Source organism: Myotis yumanensis, unplaced genomic scaffold (assembly GCF_028538775.1).
Source record: "Myotis yumanensis isolate MYYU_CA2020_CCGP unplaced genomic scaffold, mMyoYum1.0.hap1 SCAF_8, whole genome shotgun sequence".
In the NCBI taxonomy this organism is placed as follows: Eukaryota; Metazoa; Chordata; class Mammalia; order Chiroptera; family Vespertilionidae; genus Myotis; species Myotis yumanensis.
In genome coordinates, this window is record NW_027223759.1 from 92776532 (window position 1) to 92804152 (window position 27621).

The following is a 27621-nucleotide window of genomic DNA, read 5'->3' on the forward strand; positions in this document are numbered from 1 at the left end:
AGAAGCGGGGCCTCTGAGTGCAGCCATAGCTGCTTGCTCTGCCCTGTTGATCCTCTGAGACCCCCGCCCCGCCCAAGCTGTGCGCTTTTGCATATGAAAGGACTGGCCCTTTGCAATCTGAAAATTACCTAACAAACTTGCAGCTGGCCCAAGGCCCCAGGGCAACTTTCATTGCTTCACAGCTGAGCTCCTGCTGGGTAGCCTCAGGCAGAGGCTAGATTAGCACCTCCTTAGAGATCCAGGAGCCAGTGTGCCCCGTGGTCAGAGTGGGTCCATCCAGATTGCAGCTCCTCGGACCCATAAAGGACACACTCAGGGGGCAGACTCAGTGAGCACCAAAGCCCCACTGAAGCAAGTCTTGCCCCGGAGGGGTGTCTCTAGCACAGAAGTTCTCCCACTGCAGACACAGTTGATTTTCATAGCCAATTGGCCTGGAGGTCAATTCCTCCCAGTGATACCTACAGAAATCAAGGCTTAACTACAACAAGACCATGCACAAAGCCCACAAAGGGGTGCACCAAGAGTGTCCACCTCAGGTAATTGGGGAGGCTGAGTCACTGGGCCCTATAGGACACCTAGCACACAAAGCCACTCTATCAACACAGGGAAGCATAAAAAATGCGGAGACAAAGAAACAGGACACAAATGACAGAAATGGAGGAAAGCAAACTATTGGATATAGAGTTCAAAAGCACACTTTTAAGGTTTTTCAAGAACTTTCTAGAAACCGCTGATAAATTTAGTAAGACCCTCAAAAAGTCTGGTGAGACCACCGATAAATGTAGTGAGACCCTCAAGAAATCTAGTGAGACCCTCGCGGTTATGAAAAAGGACTAACTAGAAATTAAGCATACACTGACGGAAATAAAGGATATTATGCAGAGTTCCAACAGCAGACTAGAGGATCACTAGAATCAAGTCAAAGATTTGAAATACGAAGAAGCAAAAAACACCCAACTGGAAAAGCAAAATGAAAAAAGAATCCGAAAATATGAAGATAGTGTAAGGAGCCTCTGGCACAGCTTCGAGCATACCAACATCCGAATTATAGGGGTGCCAGAAGAAGAAAGAGGGCAAGATATTGAAAACCTATGTGAAGAAATAATGACAGAAAACTTCCCCTACCTGGTGAAAGAAATAGAATTACAAGTCCAGGAAGCGCAGAGATCCCCAAACAAAAGGAATCCAAAGAGCACCACACCAAGACACATCATCATTAAAATGCCAAGAGCAAAAGACAAAGAGAGAATCTTAAAAGCAGCAAGAGAAAGACAGTCAGTTACCTACAAGGGAGTACCCATACAACTGTCAGCTGCTTTCTCAACAGAAACTTTCCAGGCCAGAAGGCAGTGGCAAGAAATATTCAAAGTGATGAATGCCAAGAACCTACAACCAAGATTACTTTATCCAGCAAAGCTATCATTCAGAATTGAAGGTCAGATAAAGTGCTTCACAGATAAGGAAAAGCTAAAGGAGTTCATCACCACCAAACCAGTATTATATGAAATGCCGAAAGGTATCCTTTAAGAAGAGGAAGAAGAAGAAAAAGGTAAAGATACAAATTATGAACAACAAATACACATCTATCAACAAGTGAATCTAAAAATCAAGTGAATAAATAATCTGATGAACAGAATAAACTGGTGATTATAATAGAATCAGGGGCATAGAAAGGGAGTGGACTGACTATTCTTGGGGGGGAAAGGGGTGTGGGGGTGCGGGAAGAGACTGGACAAAAATTGTGCACCTATGGATGAGGACAGTGGCGAGGGGGTGAGGGCAGGGGGGTGAGGGAGGGGAGCTATGGGGGGAAAAAAGAGGAACAACTGTAATAATCTGAACAATAAAGATTTAATTAAAAAAATAAAATAAAAAGGGCAAAAACATCCAAAAGGACATCTCTTCAGAAGAACACAAATGGTCAATAACTACATGATATTCAACGTCACTAGGGAAATAGCAATCGGAACCACCCTGAGGGGCCCTGGCTGGGCGCAGTCTCTGGAATGTGGTGGTGCACACCAGAAAGTTTTGAGTCCAATCCCCAGTCAGGGCACATGTGGGAGGCAACCGATTGATGTTTCTCACATCAATGTTTCTCTAAGCGATAAAAATATATCCTTGGGCGAGGATTAAAAAACACACACAAAAAAACAAGAAGCCCCACTGCCCACCCACCAGCATGCTGCAATAAAGAAGTCAGTAAGTTATGATAAGGATGTGGAGAAATCAGAAGGCTCACACATAGCTGATGGAAAAATAAAGTGTATTCACTTTGGAAAACAGTCTAGCAGTTATTAGAATGTTAAATACAAAGTTACTAAACAACCCAGAAATTCTATTCCTAATTATATATCCAAGCGAAATGAAAGGATACCCCACAAATTGGACCAATGTTCATAGCATCATTTTCATAATAAACAGTAGAAACAGCCCAAATGCCCATCAAGTGATGATGGATAAAACATGGTACATAAGGAATGAAGTACTGATACACGCTACATGGATGACGGAAGATGGCATATTGTATGATTCCATGCATCTGACATGTGCAGCATTGGGAAACCTATAGAGATGGAAAGTAGATCAGAGGTGGCCTTGGCAGAGGGGCAGGGAGTGAAGATGGCAGGACTGGGGGTGATGGTGAGCCAACGGGCATGGTGTCTCTTTTTTTTTTTTTTTAAATATATTTTATTGATTTTTTACAGAGAGGAAGGGAGAGAGATAGAGAGTTAGAAACATTGATGAGAGAGAAACATTGATCAGCTGCCTCCAGCACGCCCCCTACTGGGGATGTGTCCGCAACCAAGGTACATGCCCTTGACCAGAATCAAACCTGGGACCCTTCAGTCCGCAGGCCGACTCTATCCACTGAGCCAAACCGATTAGGGCAAGCATGGCGTCTCTTACTGGCGTAAAGAAAATGTTTAAAAACTAACTGTAGTGATGGAGGCACAACTTTGTGGATATATGAAAAATCACTAAATTGTCCATTTTAATATGTGAATTATATCTCAATAAAGCTAATAAAAAATAGTAAAGAGGTCAAGTTCACCCCACTGGTTGCATCTGGCATCACCAGAGAACAGTATTAAATCCAGGAAATCATCGTGGACGGAAAGGGTGCACCTGCCGCTTCACAGGCCAGCGACTCCTGTGGTGCCCGCCCTCCTCCCCCCAAGACTCCAAACGGAAGAGGCCCTCCTGCCACACCATGAGGTCACCCCCCTGCCCCACTGACTGCGAACACTGTCTGCACGACTGTCATTTTGAGAACGTGACATAGATAGGAGTCCCTTTAAAATCAGCACGACTGACAGTCTTCCCTTTTCATTCCTATCTAATAAGCCACAGCTTGTGTGACACTGCCCACGGACATCGTCCGCCTGGTCTCCAGCTTTTGGTTATTACAAAACAGTTGCTATGAATATCTGGGCACAGATTTTTGTGTGGACATAGGTTTTCATTCTTCTGGGGTAAATGCTTAGAAGTGCAACTGTTGGGTCATACAAGTGTATATTTCATGTTTATGAAATTGCTCAGTTATTTTCAGAGCAGCTCAGCATGTACGAGTGTGCTCTGCTAATCTGCTCCCTAGTGAGACTGGCGAAACGTGTTAAAATAACCACTGAACCCTCTGGAAAAGGTCCTGCCAATGTAGCAGGAAGAGCAGGTCTGCAGCCTCCGAACGACACCTCCCTGCCCCCCCTTGCTGCCACAAGCAGGCCCCACCCTGGGCAGGGCACCAGCACTTCCCTGCCTGCCCTGCCCCTGTTGCGGAGGTTAAGTCACAGGTGAGAACTGAGCTTTGAGGCTTCTTTGGGCTCAACCCCACCGTGGAACGGACCGTGCCTGGGAACGACGTGCTGCGGACAGCGGGAGGAGCCCTTCCCCGCGTGCGTGTGGTCCTGTGAGGTGAGGTGAGCCGAGGACCTCCAGCTGCTCGGGCCTTCCCCCCACAGAGCGCGCCCCCCAGAAAGCAGGTGTTCCTCAGGGTGCCCCCCACCCCCCCGCCCTCAGCCCTCAGGAGAAACAGTCTCTAAAGCAGGGAGCTGCTACTCTCTTCCCAACGGAACTGATTCCATTTGTAAAGGCGCCCCAAGAAGGGGGTGTAGGGAAGGGCAGGGAGAGAACCCCTGTAGGTCTAAGGGAGAGGCAGCCGAGACTGTGGGCTCACTGTGGGCAGGAGAGACAATGACAGCCAACACTGACCTCAGACGCGATTCTGACAAGAAGCTGCAAGTTCACTGGATTTGTTTGCAGAGGAATTGACCTTGTGCCGCAGGACAAATTCCAGCAGAGCAAAGGCAGGTGACCATGGGCTTACCATTTGGTGTCATCAGGAAAGCAGAGAGCCCTAGCAGCACTGCTCTCCCAGGAGCACGGCACCCCAGAGCAGCGCCTCCCTGAGGAGCAGCAGCGGAGGCTCGACTCTGGGCAGCGGTGATGGGGTCGGGGCAGCAGTTAGAGGGCACGAGAATAACCAGCCACCAAACAAATAAAGGAGCCAATAGCAGTAACACGGGTGGGGTGGCAGTGCCCGAGGTGCTGCGTGATAGCATCTAAAAGCCCACTTTTTCACAAGGAACGATGAGTCATGCCAAAGAAACAGGAGAGTGTGACCTATCATGGGAGCGGGGGGGAGGCAGCAAACTGCTTTTTGAGAATGACCAGTGTCACTGACCAGAAAGAGATTCCAGAGCAGCAATTACACGTAAGCCCACAGACTGAAACGAGAGCGCGAGTGAAGCAGGACGGTATGATGATCACGTCAGAGAGAAAGAAATTAAAAGAGAAAAGAAACAAGATAAAATCCTGGAGTTGAAAAGTACAATAAATCAACATTTTAAAATCCACAAGTGGGAGCAACAGTAGATCTGAACTGTACAACAAAGAATCAGATCAAAAGAGAGTATCCACGTCGTTGAGAGAAAAAAGAAGAGAGTGAGCAGTGCCTTGGAGAAGGTCTGTGTAAGGAGGCACAAGGGAAGGGGGAGGAGGAAGAGGAAGGCGCCAAGGAAAAGATGGCTGAAAGCTTCCTGGGAAAAACACGTCAAACCCACAAAACCCCTCTATGCCCAGGAAGCTCAAGGAGCACCACCAACAGGCACATTGCAGGAAAAACATTAAAAGTCAAAGTTGAGAAAATCTTCAAAGTAGCAAAAGAAAAACGAGGTGCCATTCTCCAGACAACCCATCAGGTCAAAGCCGCAGCCCGGGCGACAGGCAGCAGGCAACGCAGCGCAGGGGGGACGGGTGCTCGGCTCCCCGCACTTAGCACCCCAGGACTCCCACGTCAGCTGTTCTGAAGGGTGTGTAGTGACATCTCAATGTACATTTCACTAATGGCTAGTGAGGTTGAACATTTAAAAAATAGTTGTTTTCTGTTCCAGGATCTAATCAGGATTCCACATCCCACTCACTCATGTCTCCCTCGACCCCTCCTGGCTGATGGCTCCTGCTCCCGATGACCCCAGGCTGCCGATTCCGGCCAGTGCTGCAGGGTGCCCTTCCCTGCCAACAGGCCTGGCTCACAGGCTACACTGGGTTCTGGGATTCTGAGGGGCCTTCACAGTCTATAGAGAACATACTATTAACCTGACTCAGTTGTGTTGCCACGGCCTTGGCCACCTCACTGAGGGGTGTTTGGCAGGTTCCTTCTCTGTGAAGCCACCCCCTCCGCCCCCGTGGAGGTCTGTGACCTTACCCAACCCCCACCCCCTTCCCGGCACAGCACCCTGGGGAAGCCTGCGACTTTACCCCCTCCCCCGCAGGCACAGCACCTGTGGAGGTCTGTGACCTTATCCAATCCCCCTTCCCCGGCACAGCACCCTGGGGAAGTCCACACAGCCAACACTGAAGGACCTTCAGCATCTCCTGTGCTGGATCCTCTTTGGGGAAATGTATCTTCACGCTTGTGTCCTTTATGAGGTTTGTTAACATTCCCTCCCAGCTTATGGCTTGTCTTTTCATCTTCCTAACGGGTCTTCACAGATAACAAGTTCTTATGAAGCTCAATTTCTTCAGTTTTCTTAATACACTAGAGGCCCGGCGCATAAAATTCGTGCACAGGTAGGGTCCCTAGGCCTGAATGGTGATAAGGGACGATCTGTGGGATGACCGGTGGGGCAATTGGGGGGGAGGGGGGACTTCCGCTGGCACCCACCTTGGCTGGCGGCCTGGCACTGCTGCTCGCCGGCCTGCCCCCTACTGCTGCTCCCCGGCCTGCCCCCTACTGCTGCTCCCAGTCTGCCCCCTACTGCCGCCGCCACGGGTTGGAGTCTGTGGGTAGTTCCTGCATTGAGCATCTGCCCCCTGGTGGTCAGTGTGCATCATAGCAACCGGTCGTTCTGCCGTTTAGTCGATTTGCATATTAGGCTTTTATTATGTAGGATGGTGTTTTTACAATAGAGGCTGAAGGTAGCATACCTAAAATGTTCACAGGGATGTGCATCAGTCCTAAGAAGTGTTCACCAGGCTCTAGGTGCAGAAGAATGTCTACCAGGTATTCTTCTAAAAGTCTTACATTTCAAAATTAAATCCATTTTGAGTAAATTCTTGTATAAATTAGGTTGAGGTTGTGTTTTTTTTAACTTATGAATGTCTAGGACTGTCTGTTAAAAAGACTTTACTTCCTCCACTGAATTGGTATTGCACTTCAGTAAAAAACGAAACAAAACAGCTGAGCATATCTGTGTGGACTTATTTCTGCGTTTTCTATACCATTACATCATCTATATGTCTAGCCCTCCATAAATACCACTGCTACAATTACTGTAGCTAAATCATAGGCTTTTTTTTCCCCAAAATTATTTTAGGTATTCTACCTCCTATGCTTTTCAATGTCAAGTTTAAAATATCGTTTATTATGTCTACAAAAGCCTTTGTGTGATTTTGATAGGAACTATATTAAACCTATTGATCAATCTAGGGAGAACTGACATCTTTATAGAGCTTTCTAACCCATGAACATTGTATGGCTTCTCAAAATTCTCATAAGTTCATTACAAGTATCTAAAATTGCTGTGTGTGGATATTGGACCCTGTGATTTTGCTGAACTCATTTACTAGGTCCAGGAGTTTTTGCAAAGAATCCTTTGAGATTTTCTACATAGATGATGTCATCTGCAAATAGGGTTCATTTATTTCTCTTGAACCTGTATAGCTGTTTATTCTTTTCTTGTCTTGAAGTGTGGCTAGAACTTCCAGTTCTCTGTGGAGTAGTGGGACAGAACAGCCTTGTCATTTTGCTCATCTCAGGTAAGGCTAATGTTTAAGTTGGTAATTCTGTATGGCCCGCGAGTGATGTTATAAATATCCACATGGTCTTTGGCAGAAAAGTTTCCCACCCTCGTTGAAGACATTTTACTCAGTTGAGGGAAGTCTTTCTCTTTTCCAATTTTTCAGTTTTTATAAGTGTTGAATTTTGTCAAATAATTTTCAGCATCAATTAATATAATCACGTAATTTTTCTTTTGTAGCTTTTGTTGTGGGATGAATTGTGCTCCCCCGGAAAGACATGTTAAAGTCCTAAGCCTTGGTACTTAAAACCTGATGGTCTTTGCAGATGTAACGCAGTTACACTGAGCTAAGATGGACCCTAACTCCAATGACGAATGTCTTTCTGAAGAGAAGAGTCAGATATCCAGGGAAGAACACTTGTGGGTCCGGAGGCGGAAACCGGAGGGAAGCAGCTGCACACCCAGTGTTATCAAACACTTGCTGGCCAGAAGCTAGACAGGCAAGAAGAATGGTCTTCTGCAGCCTTCAGAGAGGCTGATCCTGCTGATGCCTTCATTTCGGACTTCTGGCCTCCAGAACTATGAGATAAATGTCTTATTTTAAGCTCTCTCGTTTGTGGTACTTTATGATTTTCAAATATTAAAGAAGTTTTGCCGAAACCGTTTTGGCTCAATGGATAGAGTGTCGGCTTGCGGACTGAAGGGTTCCAGGTTCGATTCCGGTCAGGGGCATGTGCCTAGGTTGCGGGCACATCCCCAGTGGGAGATGTGCAGGAGGCAGCTGATCGATGTTTCTCTCTCATCGATGTTTCTAACTCTCTATCTCTCTCCCTTCCTCTCTGTAAAAAAATCAATAAAATATATTTAAAAAAAAAAGTTTTGCATAGCTGTAACAAATCTCATTTGATAAAGGTGTAAAATTCTATTTATATATTGCTGGATTGTAATTTACTAACAGTTTAAGTTTTTTTTGCTTCCATATTCATGAGAAATATCAATCTGTAGTTTTCTGTATTGATACCCTTTTTGGTTTTTCTATAAGGGAAATAATGACTTCATAAAATGAATTTGAAACTGTTCCATCCTGTATTTTGGAAGAGATTGTAAAAAATTATGTTGATTGTTCATTTAAACATTTGGAGAGTTTCCCAGTAAAAGTAGCTGAGTTGTCCTATCTGGTTTGGCTTAGTGGATAGAGCATTGACCTGCAGACTGAGTTCCAGGTTTGATTTTGGTTAAGAACACATGCCCGGGTTATGGGCTCAGTCCCCAGTTGGGGGCATGCAGGAGGCAGCCAATCGACTCTCTCTCTATCCCTCTCCCTTCCTCTCTGAGATCAATAAAAAATATCCTATGTAATAAAGAGCTAATATGCAAATGGTCATCACGCCCTCGTGCCCTCGGCCGAATTCGTGCACCAGTGGGGTCCCTTGGCCTGTCCTGCGGGATGGGGCTGAAACCGGTGCAGGCCTGACTGAGGGACCCCATCGGTGCACAATTGGGGCTGGGGAGGGATGTGGGAGGTTAGCCAGTCTGCAAGGGACAGCAGGAGGGCTCCAGGGCGTGTCTGGCCCATCTCATTCAGTACTGATTGGGTGGACCCCAGCAGCAAGGGGTGGGGAACATCTTAAAGAAAGGGACCTAAACTATCCTATATAATAAAAGGCTAATATGCAAATCAAACGGCAGAATGACCGGTTGCTATGATGTGCACTAACCACCAGGGGGCAGACGCTCAATGCAGGAGCTGCCCCCAGTGGCCAGTGTGCTCCCACAGGAGGAGCGCCGCTAAGCCATCAGTCAGACATCCCCTGAGGGCTCCTGGACTGCAAGAGGGTGCAGGCCGGGCTAAGGGACCCCTCACCAAGTGCACAAATCTTGTGCACTGGGCCTCTAGTATTATATTTAAAAAAAGTAGCTAAGCCTAGGGATTCTATTAAGAAGCTTTTGAATTATGGATTCAACTTACTTAATGGTTATAGGACTACTAAGATTTATCTATTTATGGTGGCGTTTTGGTAATTTATGGTTTTGAAGTTATTGGTTCATTTTATCTAAGACGTTAGAGGCCCGGTGCACGAATTCGTGCACCAGTGGGGTCCCTCGGCCTGGCCTGTGGGATCCCAGATTGCAAGAGGGTGCAGGCCAGGTGAAGGGACCCCACTGGTACCCAATTGGGGCTGGGGAAGGACATGGGAGGTTGGCCAGCCAGGGAGGGACTGCGTAGTATTTTCTTACTAGAGGCCTGATGCACGAAATTTGTACACTTGGGCAGGGGAGGTGGGGTGGGGTGGGCGGGAGGTGGGGGGAGGGGAAGTCCCTGAGCCTGGATTGTGAGAGGGTGCTGGCTAGGCTGAGGGACCCCACCAGTGCACGATCGGGGCTGGGGAGGGACCACAGGAGGGCTCCAGGGCGTGTCCGGCCCATCTTACTCAGTCCTGATTGGCCAGACCCCAGCAGCAAGCTAACCTACTGGTCGGAGCATCTGCCCCCTGGTGGTCAGTGCACGTCATAGCAAGCGGTTGAGCGGCCTTAGCATATTAGCATATTATGCTTTGACTGGTTGAATGGCCAACCGAACACATAGCATATTAAGCTTTTAATGGCTGCACAATATGTAGTAATATCCTGTTTCACTCCTGATAATCCCAATTTGCCTGTTTTCCTTTATCTTTTTCAGTTTTGCTAGAGATTTGATTTTATTGATCTTTTTTCAAAGAACCAGTTTTTGTTTTATTGATTTTATTAATTTCCTCTTTAAAAAAATGTTACTTTTATTGATTTTAGAGAGAGGAATGGAAAGAGAGAAAAACATTGATGAGAAACATAAATCAGCTACCTCCTGCATGTCCCCTAGTGGGGACTGAGCCTGAGCCCGGGCATGTGCCCTGAACGGAACCAGTGACCTTTTGGTGAATGGGACAACACTCAACCGAGCCACACTGGCTAGGGCTTAATTTCCTCTTTTCAATTTCACTGATTTCTGCTGTCTTTACTATTTTCTTCCTTGTATTTGCTTTGAGTTTATGTTGCTCTTTTTACTGTTTTTGTTGTAGGAACTTTGAGATGTTCCCTCTTGTCTAATGTAGCATTTCGTGCTAGAAATTTCCCTGTTGGCACTGCTTTAGTTGCCTCCCATATATTTTGATTACCCTTCATTTTATTTTCGTTCAGTTTATGTATTTTAAAAAATTTCGACACTTCCTCTTTGACCCATTGCTTAGAAGTGTTTTGTGTAATTTCCATGGTTTGGAGGTTTTTGGTTCTCTCTGTTTTTGGTTTCCAATGTGATTCCATTATAGGAAATGAAGATAATCTATATAATTTCAATTCTGTTAAATCTGCTAAGGTTTGCTTTCTGGTCCAAGACACTGTCTGTCTTAACACGCTCTGTGTGCACTTGAGAGAATGTGTATTTTCTGCCGCTGTTCAAATGTGTATGAACGTTTCTTAGATGCTGGTGTATGGTGCGCTCAGCTCTACATCCTCGCTGACTCTGTCAAGCGCTCCTACCAGTCGCTGAGACCAAGGCGCTGAAGCTCTCACGTCACCGCACATCTGCCAATCTCTCCTCCAGCTCCAGCGTTTTGCTTCAAGTATTCTGAGGCTCTTGGTTTTTGTTGCTTCTACATTTTTTAATAGCACACAATGCCTTCTTTGTTTCCAGTAATTTTCTTTCCTCTGGTTTACTTTTAGTTGACATTAATATAGCTACTTTTGCTTTTTAAAATTTTTCCATTGCATATATTTTCCATCTGTCAATCTACCTATGTCAATGTACTTGAAGTGAGTTTCTTATAGACAGAATATAGGTGGATCTTTTTCCCAGACATCCTGTCATTCTGTGTTTTAATTGGTATATCCAGACTATTCACATTTAAGGTAATTATTGATATGTAAGGTTAAATCTGCCATGTTACTATTGCTTTCCTGTGCTGCTTCTATTTTTCCACCAATTTTTTTTTTAGACAGTGGAGGGGAGGGAGGAAAAAGAAAGCGAGAGAAACACTGATGTGAGAGAGATACAGTGATTGCTTGCCTCCTGCACAAGCTTGCAACTGAGGTATGTGCCCTTGACTGGAAATTGAACCCGTGACCTTTCGGTCCCTGGGCTGACACTCTAACCAGTTAGCCAAAGTGGCCAGGGAATTTCTTGGGCTTCTTGATCCTCTATTTCTTTTCTTTCCTTCCTGTAAATTACCTGACCAGTTTTTAACATTTCATCTTGATTTATTTTTAAGAATATGATTTTAAAACATAAGCAAAGCAATTCAACTAAAGTTTAATAGTCAAGAGACTTGGCACAAAGGTGATGAATATGTTCATCATGTTCAAACAGAAGATGTAGGAATCATGAACATTTTCAGTCATCAAATTACCTTTCTTGATACAGTTATGGTGAGTCCCAGGAAGCAATAAGACTTTTTTAGTATGGCTTAAAATGTTACTAGGGAACCCTTTAAATGTTAACTTCTAGGCTGTGGAATTCTGGCATGAGGAGAGGTTTAGTGGTCCATACCCTGCTTCCATCACAGGCCAACATTCTCTACCTTTGGAAATCTTACCTGCCCTTCAAACCTCAGGGAACACTTGTGAGGAAGAAAACCTGGAATGTGTTGCCACTTCTGTACTTCCATTTAGAGCAAGCCTGTCAAACTCGTGGCCCGCAGGCCGTATGCAGTCCACAACAAATATTTTTGCGGCCCAGCCAATATAACGGCATGTAAGAAATGTTTTAATAAAAATTTCGTAACTTAATTTTTACAATATCCTGTTATACATAATTATTAATAACTACACCGTTCGCTAATGACTGATTACTAGAATCGTGTTGCATTCATTTCCCTTATGCGCCTTCTGCGCAGGCGCACCATTTCTCTCCACTAATACCAGCAGCGAATATTTTAGCAGCTGATGGCCACGTCATTAATCTTGTACTGACTTGTTTGGTGTGCACAACAGGAAATATTTCACTTTTGGAGAAGAAAAATAGGCTTATTTGTGTTACGCTTATTAATTTGTGAAGTTATTCAGTGTCTGGTAGGTTAATGTTCAAGAAAAAATATTAATTTTTATTAAAATGTTCTATTATTTTATGTTAACGATGACTCATTTATTTCAGCCCTTTGTATTCAGCATTTTTCTATCGAAATAAACCTACGTTTCTAGGAAAATTGAAGCTTTTGTTTTTTGTGGCCATGTACCCTTACACCTTGTTTATTCGTCCCGTTAGCCTTCGAGTTTGACACGCTTGCTTTAGAGACTGAACTGCCAGGACCCTCATCCCTGCTCACAGAGATTAGTCAGTCCAGTCCAGCTCTGCTCACCTTGAGGCCACAAGGAAGCCCTCAGAGAAGTGCCCAAGTAGACTTTCTATGAGTAAATGGGAAAAATGACCAACCCTCTGCTAACTTATACTTCTTTGTGCAATGACTATATCTGAGACTAAAGACACTTAAAGTCTATCAGCACAAATATTTACGAAGTACTATCAGCCATTTTTATTACATGTTGGTTTATCAAAATGTTACTCTTAAGTTCAACAACAAGAGTTAATGTTGACCACTGCAAGAGTTACACATGTTAAATAAAGGTGGTCCTTTGGGAAATAAAACTCCCTGGAGCTTATGATGCACGTGCATCTGAGCATCCGAGGAACTCAGATGGACTATGCCAAACACCCAGTATAGCTCCTTCCACAGCTCTGTGGGGAGGAGGAGTCATCTACCGCCACTTGAGGAGCTGGGAATACATGAAATTTACCAAGAACAATGTTGTCACTTATTTATTAGACTGAGTTTCCAATAAAGTAGACATAGCTTTCTCAGGCAAAGAGTAATTTTCCAAATTTTATACCCAAATGTTCATTCTGTCTAAGTTAAACATTAAAGTCTTCAGATTTTATAACAAAAACTTAAGGTTTTTTAGAAAGTGAAAACTTGTAAACCTGTCTGTTCTACTGTGATTGTAAGCACAGTAAAGACCAATTTCATGCATTAACACTGAAGTTCCTGGGGGAAGCTAACCTTTAACCCGGACGTCACTGTATCGCTGAAAGTGGTGGTAAGCAGCTTTCCAGGGGTTCCGATAGTGACGGAGCAAAGTAATGGGAGGTCTTGGACGCACGGGGACATACCTCACTCCTTCTTCATCTGTTTAAAGGGAACAAAAAGAAGATGCTAAGTAGCTTATTACATACTAGAGGCCTGGTGCATGAAATCCATGCACTGGGGGGGGGAGGGGGGGGGGGGGCGGGACGCGGCGGCTCAGCCTGGCCTGCGCCCTCTCACAGTCCAAGAGACCTTGGGGGGTGTCCCACCGCCGGCTTAGGCCCGCTCCCCGCACCTAAGCTGGCAGTCGGACATCCTTAGTGCTGCTGCGGAGGCCGGAGAGGCTCCCGCCACCGCCGCTGCGCTCGCCAGACGTGAGCCTGGCTTCTGGCTGAGCAGCACTCGCCCTGTAAGAGTGCACTGACCACCAGGGGGCAGCTCCTGCATTAAGCGTCTGCCCCCTGGTGGTCAGTGCGTGTCATAGCGACTGGTCATTCTGCTGTTCAGTCGATTTGCATATTAGCCTTTTACTATATAGGATTTGCCACAATCCTCAAGGTACAATTCCAGTAAGTGAGCCCTAGTGAGATTGGACTATGTAAACAGCTTTTGGATTGGTCCTGATTCAAGCGGGAAAGCTTCACACGACAGCAGATTCCATTACCAATGTACTCCTTGGGAGGAGACTTGCGCTTCTCCGCCTTCACCAGGAGACTCTTGGCTGTGGACTTCTCGTCGTCAGTGCTGTTTGTCTCCATCATGTCCCCCTCTTCTGTGGAAATCACATGCTGTTGCTTCCGAGGCTTTTTCCTTGGGGAGGCACCAGGCGGTAGGTCACTTGTGGGCAGGGACAGGTTGTTAGCCAGCAATGCAAGAGATGGCGACATGGTGCTGGCAGCTAGTGGAGGAACTGCTGCACAGGAGAGAGAGCGCACACGTGCATGAGAACCTGAGCATACGGACAGCGTTACCAGATGTCCACCAGTGAAAATAAGTAGAACAGAGAAACCCTTGTGTGCCCGGCGCCCGGTAAGCACCAGCTGTGCAGAAGCGACCAGATGCTTTCTAACACCTCACACCTCCACTGTCCTTGCAGGAAGACGCAGGAGTGACAAAAGCACCGGTGTCAAGCCCCTGGGTGGCAGGGGCGACCCTGAGGACTTTCTGGGGCCCACATATCACCTCTGAGCGTCTGCCTGCCTCTGGGCTTCTTGTCGAAGGGGAACAAGAAACCACATGGTCAAGCCACTATTTCAAACTTTTGAGCATGAATTCTTAGAAGTTAACCTATTTAGTCACATACTCTTAAGATAATCTGAATTAGTGGGCATATTTTATTACTCCCAATTTAAAGATGAGAAAACAAGGCACAGGTCACAGCAAGTGCAGGGGCGGCGCAGAGCTGGGCTGAGCTCAAGCTCTGGCACCCATGGCACACGGCCTCCTATCAAGCAGCCTCCACCGGGAGGGGAGCGCTCGCCTGGGCGTGCGTGAATCATACACCTGGGGCCTTACAAATCAGGACAAAAGCTCGCCTCCACCCTTATTCCCATCTACCATATCCCTACGTCCCTGCCCCCACCCTACCTCGGTGCCCAGTCCCAACAGGCACACCCTGAACACTGTCATCACATCTTGACTTCTAGCATCTGATTCTCTAGCCAAAACCAACTATTTTTCCAGGTCACTCCTCTTAGCAAACAGTCTCCAACAACCTCTAGTTGAGGAACTATTATCCATTAATAGGAACTATTAAATAGGAACTAGGAACTATTATCCATTAATCCTACCTTTTTTTTTGCTATTGCTTATCCCTCTCCTATTACTGGTTTTTAATTCTACCATCAATTTTATTTGTTCATTCTCTCATTGGACCTTCTCTTGCTTCCCTATCCTCGCTTTCTCCAAGCAGCCCACACTGTGCTGCTGAATGTCGCTGTGCTTGCTGTCTCCTGGCTTGCTGGCTAGCCTCCGCGCCTTTCCTGCTGCGGGGCAATCCCAGGGTATCTGCTAAGTCCACTCTCTCCACATGGCCATTTCACCCTTCTCCTTCCTCACACCTCCAGCACCTCTTTTCCCAGCCCTGCTCTTAGCTGATTACCTAGCTTTCAATCTTACTGCAAATACATACATACATACATACACACAATAAAAGGAACAATCAGAAAATGCTCATAAATTCCCCCACCACGTATACCGTCTTCCTTGCACCGGGACCACGTATTTCCTTATCTTTGTGTGTCCTGCCCTGACACTGCTCCAGGAATCCTCATCTTTCTCCACACCATCAATTCTTTCCTTGGACAGGATCATTCCCACCTGGACTTGTAATGCCCCAGCTTAAAAGTCACTCCTCTTGGCATTACTTCCCTGCAGCTACTGCCCTTCCCTTTTCTACCCCTTTTTAACAAACCACTCAAGGACTGTTCACACTTATTGGCTCCAATGCTCCTCTCCAGTTTTCTCTGGAACCCACAGCCAATCATCCTGGACTAATATCATTACATGAAAACAGCTCTTCTCAAGATCTCCACATGCTGTTAAATCCAATGGTCGCAGCTCAGTCCTTACATTTTTGAAAAACGTATGTTTTATTAAAAATTTTTTCAATTACAGTTTATTTTCATAATTACTTTGTATTAGTACAGCACAGCGGTTAGACAATCAAATACTTCGCCAAGTGTTCCCACTGATACTTCTACCTGGCACCAGACACAGTTACTGCAATATTATGGACACTATTCCTAGGCTGCACTTGGCGCCCCCGAGACTGTTCTGTAACTACCAATCTGTCCTTCTCAGTCCCTTCACCTTCCCACACAGTCCTCCAATCCCCCTCCCCTCTGGCAACCATCCGACTGTTCTCTGCACCTATGCATGCTTCTGTTTTGTTCTTTTCTTTTGTTCTTTAGTTTCCACATATAAGTGAAATCATATGGCATTTGTCTCTCTCTGACTGACTGCTTTCAGTTAGCATAATACCCTCTAGGTCCATTCAGGAGTCCTTAACCTAATTGAGCTTTCAACAGCGTGTGACCCAGCTGATTACTCCCCTTTCCCTGAAATATTTCTGCCCTGCTTCCAGGACATCACATACCCCAAGTTTATTCTCTCCACTCTGGCCCCTTCAGTCAGTCTCCTGTTTGCTCCGCCTCTTCTTCCTCCACAGAAAGGGCAGTGGCCTGGAGGAGCTCAGTGCACAGCGGCCCCTGTTTTTATCTGCACTCATTCCTTAAGGGATTTTATCCAGACTGATGGCTTTAAACACATTTTATACACGACAGCTCCCAGTCCATGCCTGAAATTCACTCTCTATTCCAAAAGCCAGGTTCACAGGCCCAAACGCCTATCTGATGTGTCTGTTTGGAGGCAGGACTAGCAGATACCTCAAACTTACCAAATCAAAAGCTCAGTCCCTCCCTATAGAATGTGCTCCTCCTGCAACCTTCCCTCTCTCAGCTGTTGGCAACTCTGTGCTCCCAGTTACTGAGACTGGACCTCGATGCTGTTCTCCCACACTCAACATCCAATCTTGAAAGAAATCCTCAGCTCTACTTTAACAATATACCTAATCCAATCATTTCATACCACTTCTGTTGCTACTACCTTGGTTGAAGCCTTCATTGTTCCCTGCAATTTATGCAATAACCTCTGAACAGAGCTCCTAGATTCCATCCTTGCTCCCGTCTTTTCTGTACACGGCAGCCAGAACGGTCTGTAAGAAATGCAAGGGACCTGCAGTCCCTACTCTGCTCTAAACCCTCTCACAGCTCTCCCGTCCTCACAATGGTCCACAGCTCTCAGTCTCGACGCTGGTCCTCTGACCTGCCCTTTGACCACTTCCTGGGCATGAGGCTCCACCTGTGTGCCTCTGCTCCCTGCACACGGCTTGTTGCTGTCCCAGGCCCCCATCTTTTTAATGTCTCTACTCAAAGATACTTTCTCAGGAAGCCTTCCTTTAAGTCTTTCAAATATCACAGCTCCAGCCCTAACTTTCCCTTATATTTTGTCCCTGCCTCTTTTTTTGACTGTTTGTCACATTTGCTAGATGACAGAGTTGTGCTTTTTTCACTTGGGCTTTGTCTGTTTTTATAAATTTCTTAACACTGAATATTACTTTTGTAGTTATGAAAAACAAGACCCACAAAAAATTATTAAAAAACAAAATCAAACAGAAAGAAAACTTCCAGTCATCTGCCCTTTACAGTGAGTTTACAGACAAGAGGAGGAAAAAAGGGGTAATGTATAGTTTTAAGATTTTACTAAACACATATTAAATTTAACAAGAGAGTATTTTCAACAACATAAACCTTACTTTACTGTGTAACAAAAATGGGCAGGTAATAAATTGTAAATAGCAGGACTTAGCGACGATTGTATCCTCTTACATGGTGATTTTTTATTCTTTTTTTGGGCAGTATTTTATTAATGAACTAGAGGCCTGGTGCAAGAAATTCATGCACTCAGGATTGGAGGGGTCCTTCAGCCCAGATTGCAAGAGGGCACAGGCCAGGCCGAGGGACTCCACCGGTGCACGATCGGGGCTGGGGAGGTTGGCGAGCCAGGGAAGGACCACGGGAGGGCTCCAGGGCATGTCTGGCGTGTCTCGCTTAGTCCCGATCGGCCAGACCCCAGCAGCAAGCTAACCTACTGGTCTGAGCATCTGCTTCCTGGTGGTCAGTGCACATCATAGCGAGCAGTTGAGCTGCCTTAGCATATCATTAGTATATTACACTTTGATTGGTTGAACGGACAATCAGACACTTAGCATATTAGGCTTTTATTAGATAGGATACAAAAAGCTATCATGAAGAATATGTAAATATCTTTGTGGCCTGACCGGTTTGGCTCAGTGGATAGAGCCTCGGCCTGCGGACTGAAGGGTCCCGGGTTCGATTCCGGTCAAGGGCATGTACCTTGGTTGCAGGCACATCCTCAGTGGGGGGCGTGCAGGAGGCAGCTGATCGATGTTTCTCTCTCATCGATATTTCTAACTCTCTATCCCTCTCCCTTCCTCTCTGTAAAGAATCAATAAAATATATTAAAAAAAAATATCTTTGGGGAAATATTAATCTTTTTCTTAATTTTGGTTAAGAAATAAAATTAATGATAAAACCAGCAAAATGCTTTAGTTTTCAAAAGGAGCTTCCATTTATTAAAAAGTAATAAAGTGCAAATTTAAAATGAGAATGGAGGGGTCAGCATTCCTAACTAAGGGTAACACAAGTTGGGACTCTGAGGAGAATCAGGAAAAGGGGAAGCAACTGCCAACACTGTATTCTGTGAGTGAACTTACCAGAAACTGGTCTCATGATATCCATTGGTTCCACTTCTTCTTTAACTTTTATCTCAGGTACAGGAGGGCCCAAAATCGAGGAGGGATTGCCACCTACAGCTGCTGCAGGCAGGGGGGCAGCTGCGATGGTCGTGATAGGTGGAGTGATGGGAACGGCTCCAGGCATGGTGGAGAGGGCAGCCGCAGGCTGTGACGGGGGACTAGCTGCAATCATGGTTGGAATGGCTGGTGGAGGCTGCTGAGCAGTGGGAGGGACTGCAATGGTGGGTTGATCATTATTCTGATTGGACACAGTGTCCATGGACACAGTGACTGGAGTGGCCATTGACACGTGGATTTCTGACTTAGGTTTGGCACTGAAATACAAAAGCAAAGATAATGTAGCAAACAACAGAAAATTTCCTTAACCTGCAACATCTTAGAGGATGGGATTTATCCAATTCGTTTTGTAAAACACAGCAGAACTAAAATATTTCTTAATTCTAATAGTTGAACTTTAAAGTTTGAAATGGAATTGCAGTTTTAAAAATACCCCTCCTTGCACCATCCAACATGTTTTTATAAGCAGTAATAAAATTAATTTAGAAAACCAAGTCCATTGTAAAGAAATCAAAGTTATGTCATCAAAAACAACCAATTTTCATTATGTTGTGCATTTTCCTCCCAGAATTCCTTAATGCATATGCTGTTTTAGGAGGTCTTTTGATTGATTACAATTGTATTCATACTTCATATGTAGTTTCTCTTATAAAAGAGGAAACTCATGCACATGGCAAAGATAGGAAAGAATACAAATTAAAAGTAATTTCCCTCCACTTCACATATGCAGACCTCTACCCAGAACCTCAGTTCTCGAAATTAATTCACTATGGAAGGCTGTTCGAGAACCAATTTGTTTGAAAAATGAATCATTTTTCCCCTTAGAAATAATGTAAATTCAATTAATGTGTTCCAGACCCCCAAAATAAATGTTTTAACTTTTCTTATGTACAGTACATATCTAATGTACTGTTTCATCTATAAGCAAACACTTCCTTTCTTAAATTTATCGACCCACCCTCCTTCCAGCCTTAAACAAATTTTTCCTATTTCACTGCCTCAGAAATGCTATCACCAGCCAACTGCTTTTCATTTATCCAATTAACAGCAGTTCTCCTACCTCTTAAGTGCCCGTGGTTGTTGTTTTGTGAGCAATTCAGACCCTTAGCAACACTGGCACTCTGGACGGCCTCTTTATGTTTTAACATTGTGCTAATCATAGATTAAGCTGCAACAGAAGCATCCCTCCTTTGTTTGTTGCCTGAGAGACACTTTTTGTCACACTGAGGTATCGGCGTAAAAGGGTTCTCAGGTCCAGAACGGAAGTTTTGGTCGACAACCAAGACCTTTTTTCTGTGCACAACATGATGGAGAACAGAACTGTTCGAGGTGGGGGACATTCGAGAAACGAGGCTTGACTGTATATGTTACCAGAGATACTTCAGACATCTAAAGTAGCTAAAAATACAGTGTGTAAAAATGTACATCCTATTTATCAGTTTTTTAAAATACATTTTTACTGATTTCAGAGAGGAAGGGAGAGGGAGAGAGAAACATCAATGATGAGAGAATCACTGATCAGCTACCTCCTGCACGACCCCTACTGTGGATCAAGCCTGCAACCCGGGCATGTGCCCTTGACCGGTATCAAATCTGGGACAATTCAGTGTGCAGGCTGACGCTTTATCCACTGAGCCAAACAAACGAGGGCTATTTTTTCCAATTTTTTAAAAAATATTTTTATTTTTAGAGAAACCAAGATGGCGGCATAGGTTAATGCCAGAGTTTGCTGCCTCGAACAACCACTTCAAAAATACAACTAAAAGACGGAACGGACATCATCCAGAACGACAGGAAGGCTGGCTGAATGGAAGTTCCACAACTAGGAGGAACCGAGAATCAGAGGAGGCGCAGTGCTGAAGTAAAATACTAAGGTGCGGAATGCGCGAGGCATGGGCTGGTGGCTGAGGGCGTGATTGTCTGTTTCAATCCAGAGGGAGCCTCAGACTCAGAGCTCCAGATCCGGGCGAGTCTCTAGGGACCCAGACTCAAAAGGGAGAAGCAGGACTGTCTGGCTACGGTCCCTCCGAGGTTTGCAGCTGTTGCTGGGACGGAGAGGCAGAGCCCCTGGGGACGGACTGAGAGCAGCCATAACTGCTCCCTCCTCCGCCCTGTTGATCCGTGGGACCCGCCCCGCCCAAGCCCTGCACAGAGCCATTTGCCGGATAGCCTCAGGCAAAGGCTAGATTAGCACCTCCCTAGAGCAGCCATAACTGCTCCCTCCTCCGCCCTGTTGATCCGTGGGACCTGCCCCGCCCAAGCCCTGCACAGAGCCATTTGCCGGATAGCCTCAGGCAAAGGCTAGATTAGCACCTCCCTAGAGCAGCCATAACTGCTCCCTCCTCCGCCCTGTTGATCCGTGGGACCCGCCCCGCCCAAGCCCTGCACAAAGCCATTTGCCGGATAGCCTCAGGCAAAGGCTAGATTAGCACCTCCCTAGAGGACACAAGTTCTTCCACTGCAAACACAGCTGATTATCACAGCCAGTCGGCCTGGAGGTCAAATCCCTCTAGTATTAACTATAACAATCAAGGCTTAACTACAACAAGACTTCGCACAAAGACCACTAGGGGGTGTACCAAGAAAGCGTAAAAAAATGCGGAGACAAAGAAACAGGACAAAACTATCAAGGGAGGATATTGAGTTCAGAATCACACTTTTGAGGTCTCTCGAGAGGCTTCTAGAGTCTGTCGATAAACTTGATGAGATATACAGGAAATCTAATGAGACCCTCGATGATGTGATAAAGAACCAACTAGAAATTAAGCATACACTGACTGAAATAAAGAATATTATACAGACTCCCAACAGCAGACCAGAGGAGCGCAAGAATCAAGTCAAAGATTGGAAATGTGAAGAAGCGAGAAACACCCAACTGGAAAAACAAAATGAAAAAAGAATCCAAAAATACGAAGATAGTGTAAGGAGCTTCTGGGACAGCTTCAAACGTACCAACATCAGAATTATAGGGGTACCAGGAGATGAGAGAGAGCAAGATATTGAAAACCTATTTGAAGAAATAATGACAGAAAACTTCCCTCACCTGGTGAAAGAAATAGATTTACAGGTCCAGGAAGCGCAGAGAACCCCAAACCAAAGGAATCCAAAGAGGACCACACCAAGACACATCATCATTAAAATGCCAAGAGCAAAAGACAAAGAGAGAATCTTAAAAGCAGCAAGAGAAAGAAACTCAGTTACCTACAAGGGAATACCCATACGACTGTCAGCTGATTTCTCAACAGAAACTTTGCAGGCCAGAAGGGAGTGGCAAGAAATATTCAAAGTGATGAATAGCAAGAACCTACAACCAAGAGTACTTTATCCAGCAAAGCTATCATTCAGAATTGAAGATCAGATAAAGAGCTTCACAGATAAGGAAAAGCTAAAGGAGTTCATCACCACCAAACCAGTATTATATGAAATGCTGAAAGGTATCCTTTAAGAAGAGGAAGAAGAAGAAAAAGGTCAAGATACAAATTATGAACAACAAATATGCATCTATCAACAAATGAATCTAAGAATCAAGTGAATAAATAACCTGATGTACAGAATGAACTGGTGATTATAATAGAATCAGGGACATAGAAAGGGAATGGACTGACTATTCTTGGGGGGAAAAGGGGTGTGGGAGATGCGGGAAGAGACTGGACAAAAATCGTGCACCTATGGATGAGGACAATGGGTGGGGAGTGAGGGCGGAGGGTGGGGTGGGAGCTGGAAGGAGGGGAGTTATGGGGGGAAAAATGAGGAACAAATGTAATAATCTGAACAATAAAGATTTAAAAAAAAATATTTTTATTTTTAGAGAGAGAGGAAGGAAGAGGGAGAGACAAAGAGAAACATCAATGTAAGACTGAAAAATTGATCGGCTGTCTCCTGCATTTCATCTACTGGGGATCGAGCCCACAACCCAGGCCTGTGTCCTGACCCAGAACTGAACCAGGGACCTTTCGGTGCACGGGACGCCGCCCAGCCCACTGCGTGAGAACTGAACCAGCACCTCCCAGTGCATGGGCACCGCCCAGCCCACAGCCAGAGCCTGTTTTCTCAGGTTTATAAGAACAACTCATACATGTCATTACAACTTCTTAAACATTATTTTTAAGTAAAATATTTTATTTAATAGCTGCAAAGATTTACCTACTTATATTACTACTAGAGGCCCAGTGCACAGATTCGTGCACTAGTAGGGTCCCTCAGCCTGGCCTGCACCCTCTTCCAATCCAGGACCCCTCGGGGGATGTCGGATTGCTGGTTTTGGACCAATCCCTGCAGGCCAGCCTGCAGTCTGACTGGCAGTCTGACATCACCTGAGGGATGTAGTGTGCGAAGCAGCAGGCGGCTAGGAAGAGCCCTGAGCCCAGGCTGGGCGCCACACTGCTCCCGCTCATCCCAGCCCCACTGTGTCTGCTGCCCCTGCCACTCAATAGTGCTGGCCCAGAGGCAGGAGGCTTGCACCACCACAGCTGCGCTCACCAGCTGTGAGCCTGGCATCTGGCACCCGTCAGTCAGCTGAGTGGTGCTCCCATTGTGGGAGTGCACTGACCACCAGGGGGCAGCTCCTGCGTTGAGCGTCTGCCCCCTGGTGGTCGGTATGCGTCAGAGCGACTGGTCAGTCATTTGGTTGCTTAAGCTTTATATATATAGATTGCTGAAAATTCAGGATATAAAAAACAACACAAAACAATACCTCTTAAGTTCAAACCGAAACCAAATGGGCTTCCATAGGCAAAAAATTCAACATCGGCCTATAAACCTCAGACCATATACAAAAATGAACTCAACATGGTGTAAACCTCAATGCAAAATGTATATAAGAAAATACAAAAGAAAACTTAGACTTAGGTGAAGTTCTTAGACATGACACCAAAGCACAACCCATGAAAGAAAAAACTGATAAATGGAGCTTCACTAAAATGAAAAACGTTTCCTTTGCTTGTTTTCCTATTTTTGTGCTAAAAATAGAGGGGGAGAGAGAAACATAGATGTGAGACACACACATTGATTGGTTGCTTCCCACAGGTACTCAGATCAGGGCCAGGGATGGACCCTGCAACCCAGGTACATGCCTTGCCTGGAAATCGAACCCTCGACCCTTCACCCTCAGTGGAGCACGGGCTGATGCTCTAACCACTGGGACACCTACCAGGGCCAAACAACTGAATTTATTTAGCAAGGTTGTAGGATAAAAGAATCTCATATGTTGCAGGTAAGAATTTAAAACGGTAAGCCGCTCTGGAAAAACAGTTGGGAAGTTTTTTATAAAATTAAAAATATATGCAACTCAGCTTGTGCACTCTTTGGATTTATCCTAGAGAAAGGAAAACGTGTTCCTACCAAGAAAACTATACAGGAATGTCCACAGCAGCTTTATTTGTAATAGTCCCGAACTAGCAACAACCTCAATATTTTTCAATAAGCAAATAAACAAATTCTGTACATTTCTATGATTCAACACTACTCACTCAAAAGAGAACTACTGATACAAGCTGCAACTTGAATGGATCTCAAAAGAAAATGTTGAGTGGATATAAGCCAGTATCATTAGATTATTGTATGCAATACACATAATGTATGCAATACACATAGAATAATTATGAGATTCTGTTTACATAAAACTTTAAAAAAATATATATTTTTAATGATTTCGGAGAGGAAGGGAGAGGAAGAAATAGAAACATCAATGATTAGCGAGAACCATTGATTGGCTGCCTCCTGCACGCCCCCCTACGAGGGATCGAGCCCACAACCTGGGCATATGCCCTGACCAGAAATCAAACAGTGACCTCCTGATTCATCGGTCGGTGCTAAACCACTGAGCTACTGGGCTAAATGAGCTATTTTAAATAACTTCAAAGAACTAAAGAAGATCATGGCTAAAGAACATCATGAAAAAAAAAAAGATCATGAAAATGATGTCTCAGCAAATTGAGAATGTCAATACAGAGAAATTATAAAATAGATAAAATTGAAAAATATAAAAGCTGAAAGGAAAGAAGTCAATGGAAGGCTCAAAAGCATCGTTTAACAGGCATAAGGAAAAGATCCACATACACGAAGACAGGTCAATTGAGATTCCCAGTCTGAACAGAAAACAAAATGGGAGAAAAAGAAACAGAGCCCCGAGATCTTCGGGACAGCAATGTGCGCCCCATGGGAGGCAAGGAGAGGAAGGGGCAAGAATATCTAAAGAAATAATGGCCAGTGACTCCCTCAATGTGATGAAAACCATTAGTCTATACACCTCAAAGTTCAACAATCCCTAAGTAGAATAAATGAAAAGAAACCCACAACTAGACACATCATAATTAAATTGTCAAAATGCACAAGGAAGTATTTAAAAGTGAAATTCTGTAACTTAATTGTACCAAAAAAGATAATATATGGTAAATTGTTACAAGTTAAATCCAGTTGAATATTTTCCTCTACATTTATAGATTTTCATATTAACAACTTAAAGGGGTATACCAAGAGTGTCCACCTCAGGTAATTGGGGAGGCTGAGCCACTGGGCCCTATAGGACACCTAGCACACAAAGCCACTCTACCAACACAGGGAAGCAGCCAAAATGCAGAGACAAAGAAACAGGTCACAAATGACAGAAATGGAGGAAAGCAAACAACTGGATATAGAGTTCAAAACCACAGTTATAAGGTTTTTCAAGAATTTTCTAGAAACCGCTGATAAATTTAGTGAGACCCTCAAGGATATGAAAAAGGACCAACTAGAAATTAAGCATACAATAACTGAAATAAAAAATATTATACAGAGACCCAACAGCAGACTAGAGGATCCCAAGAATCAAGTCAAAGATTTGAAATACGAAGAAGCAAAAAACGCCCAACCAGAAAAACAAAAAGAAAAAAGAATCCAAAAATATGAAGATAGTGTAAGGAGCCTCTGGAACAACTTCAAGCATACCAACATCTGAATTATAGGGGTGCCAGAAGAAGAGAGAGAGCAAGATATTGAAAACCTATTTGAAGAAATAATGACAGAAAACTTCCCCTACCTGGTGAAAAGAAATAGACTTACAAGTCCAGGATGCACAGAGAACCCCAAACAAAAGGAATCCAAAGAGGACCACACCAAGACACATCATTATTAAAATGTCAAGGGCAAAAGACAAAGAGAGAATCTTAAAAGCAGCAAGAGAAAGACAGTTAGTTACCTACAAGGGAGTACCCATACGACTGTCAGCTGATTTCTCAATAGAAACTTTGCAGGCCAGAAGGGAGTGGCAAGAAATATTCAAATTGATGAATAGCAAGAACCTACAACCAAGATTACTTTACCCAGCAAAGCTATCATTCAGAATTGAAGGTCAGATAAAGAGCTTCACAGATAAGGAAAAGCTAAAGGAGTTCATTACCACCAAACCAGTATTATATGAAATGCTGAAAGGTATCCTTTAAGAAGATAATTTGATGAACAGAATAAACTGGTGAATATAATAGAAACAGGGACATAGAAAGGGAGTGGACTAATAATTCTCAGGGGGGAAGGGGTTCGGGAAGAGACTGGACAAAAAAAAAACACCTATGGATGAGGACAGTGGGGGGGGGGGGTAAGGGCAGAAGGTGGGGTGGGAACTGGGTGGAGGGGAGCTATGGGGGGAAAAAGAGGAACAACTGTAATAATCTGAACAATAAAGATTTAATTAAAAAAAGGAAATAAAACAACTTAAAAAAAGAGAGTGCTGTAAAAAAAGTTGAAGATATCATGTAAAAAGAAAAAGATTTTCAATTTAAAATTTGCCTAGCCATTCTATCATTTAAGAGCACGGGCAGGACTTAGGACTTATGATTACAGGAAAATGGCATATACACATCTTCCTGTCCTCCTGCTAAATACAGCTAAAAGCCACGGTTTATATATAAAACAGGCTGCTGAAAGGTGAAGGGCAGACAGACGTGGCAGGGCTGGCAGGACCCACGGAACGCCACTGCAGCCAAGTCCTGGGGTTTCCATTGGCCTCGTGTCCCAGACTGCGGGCTAGTGAGCTGGCCAGCAAGAAATGTCAAAGGGTCGAACCGGCTTGGCTCAGTGGATAGAGCATCGGCCTGCGGACTCAGGGGTCCCAGGTTCGATTCCGGTCAAGGGCATGTACCTTGGTTGCGGGCACATCCCCACTGGATAGATCTCTCTCATCGATGTTTCTGGCTCTCTATCCCTCTCCCTTCTTCTCTGTAAAAAATCAATAAAATATATTTAAAAAAAAAAGAAGAAATGTCAAAGGGCACTGGCAAAGGATGTCCCAACAAGTCTGTTCTCTAGAGCCAATGAGCCAAGGAGCCAAGACAGGGGCAGCTTAGCAAGATGAGAAAGTTTTAGACAGTGACTGCTCTAGCCCAGTGACACAGGCATTACAACTAGTGTGGCTGCCCTCTAGCGGAGCCTGCCAGGCGCCAAGTGGCCCTCTGTGCTGTCTCCCCCCACTACTACAGTGCTGTGAGGAGAGGCCATGTAGGGAGCCTGGACTTCACGTCTCAACTGGCCCTGAGGCCCTGCTCTCCGTGCCCCTCACCCCCGGGGGCTGCTGAAACAAAAGCTGTTATGTGAGTGTAGGTCTCAGAATGCCTAAGATGCCCAGGTACACACAGAAAACCACTATCTATTCAAGTCAGGAAAACCACACATAGAGAGATGATGTAGCAATCAGCTGGCTGGACACTAATGCAGACATCAACAAACAAAAAACAGAAAAATATCAGTAAAGAAATCAAAGTTATAAAAAAACTGATGGAAATTATAGAACTGAGAAATATTATAATGGAACAAATAAGCTCCCGGAATATTCTCAGTAGTAGAGATTAGAGAGGCCATGATCAGTCCTCTGAAGATACAGCAGGATAATTTACTAACCTCAACATGAGAAAATAGAATGAAGAGCGAAGGCAGAATAAATACATTTTTTCTGATATAAGAAGTG

At 44.7% G+C, this 27621-nt stretch overlaps 1 protein-coding gene across 6 annotated transcripts in view; it reads right to left on the reverse strand.

Annotated features, from left to right (window-relative positions):
* Positions 1-27621, reverse strand: part of SAP130 (Sin3A associated protein 130) — a 123165-nt gene that overhangs the window by 5212 nt on the left and 90332 nt on the right. For all 6 annotated transcript variants that reach the window (XM_070423215.1, XM_070423217.1, XM_070423213.1 and 3 more), the window contains 3 exons: positions 18588-18943; positions 13956-14204; positions 13268-13393 (listed from right to left, as the gene is read on the reverse strand). In XM_070423215.1, coding sequence (XP_070279316.1) covers positions 13268-13393; positions 13956-14204; positions 18588-18943 — 731 coding nt within the window. The remainder of the gene's footprint in view (positions 1-13267; positions 13394-13955; positions 14205-18587; positions 18944-27621) is intronic.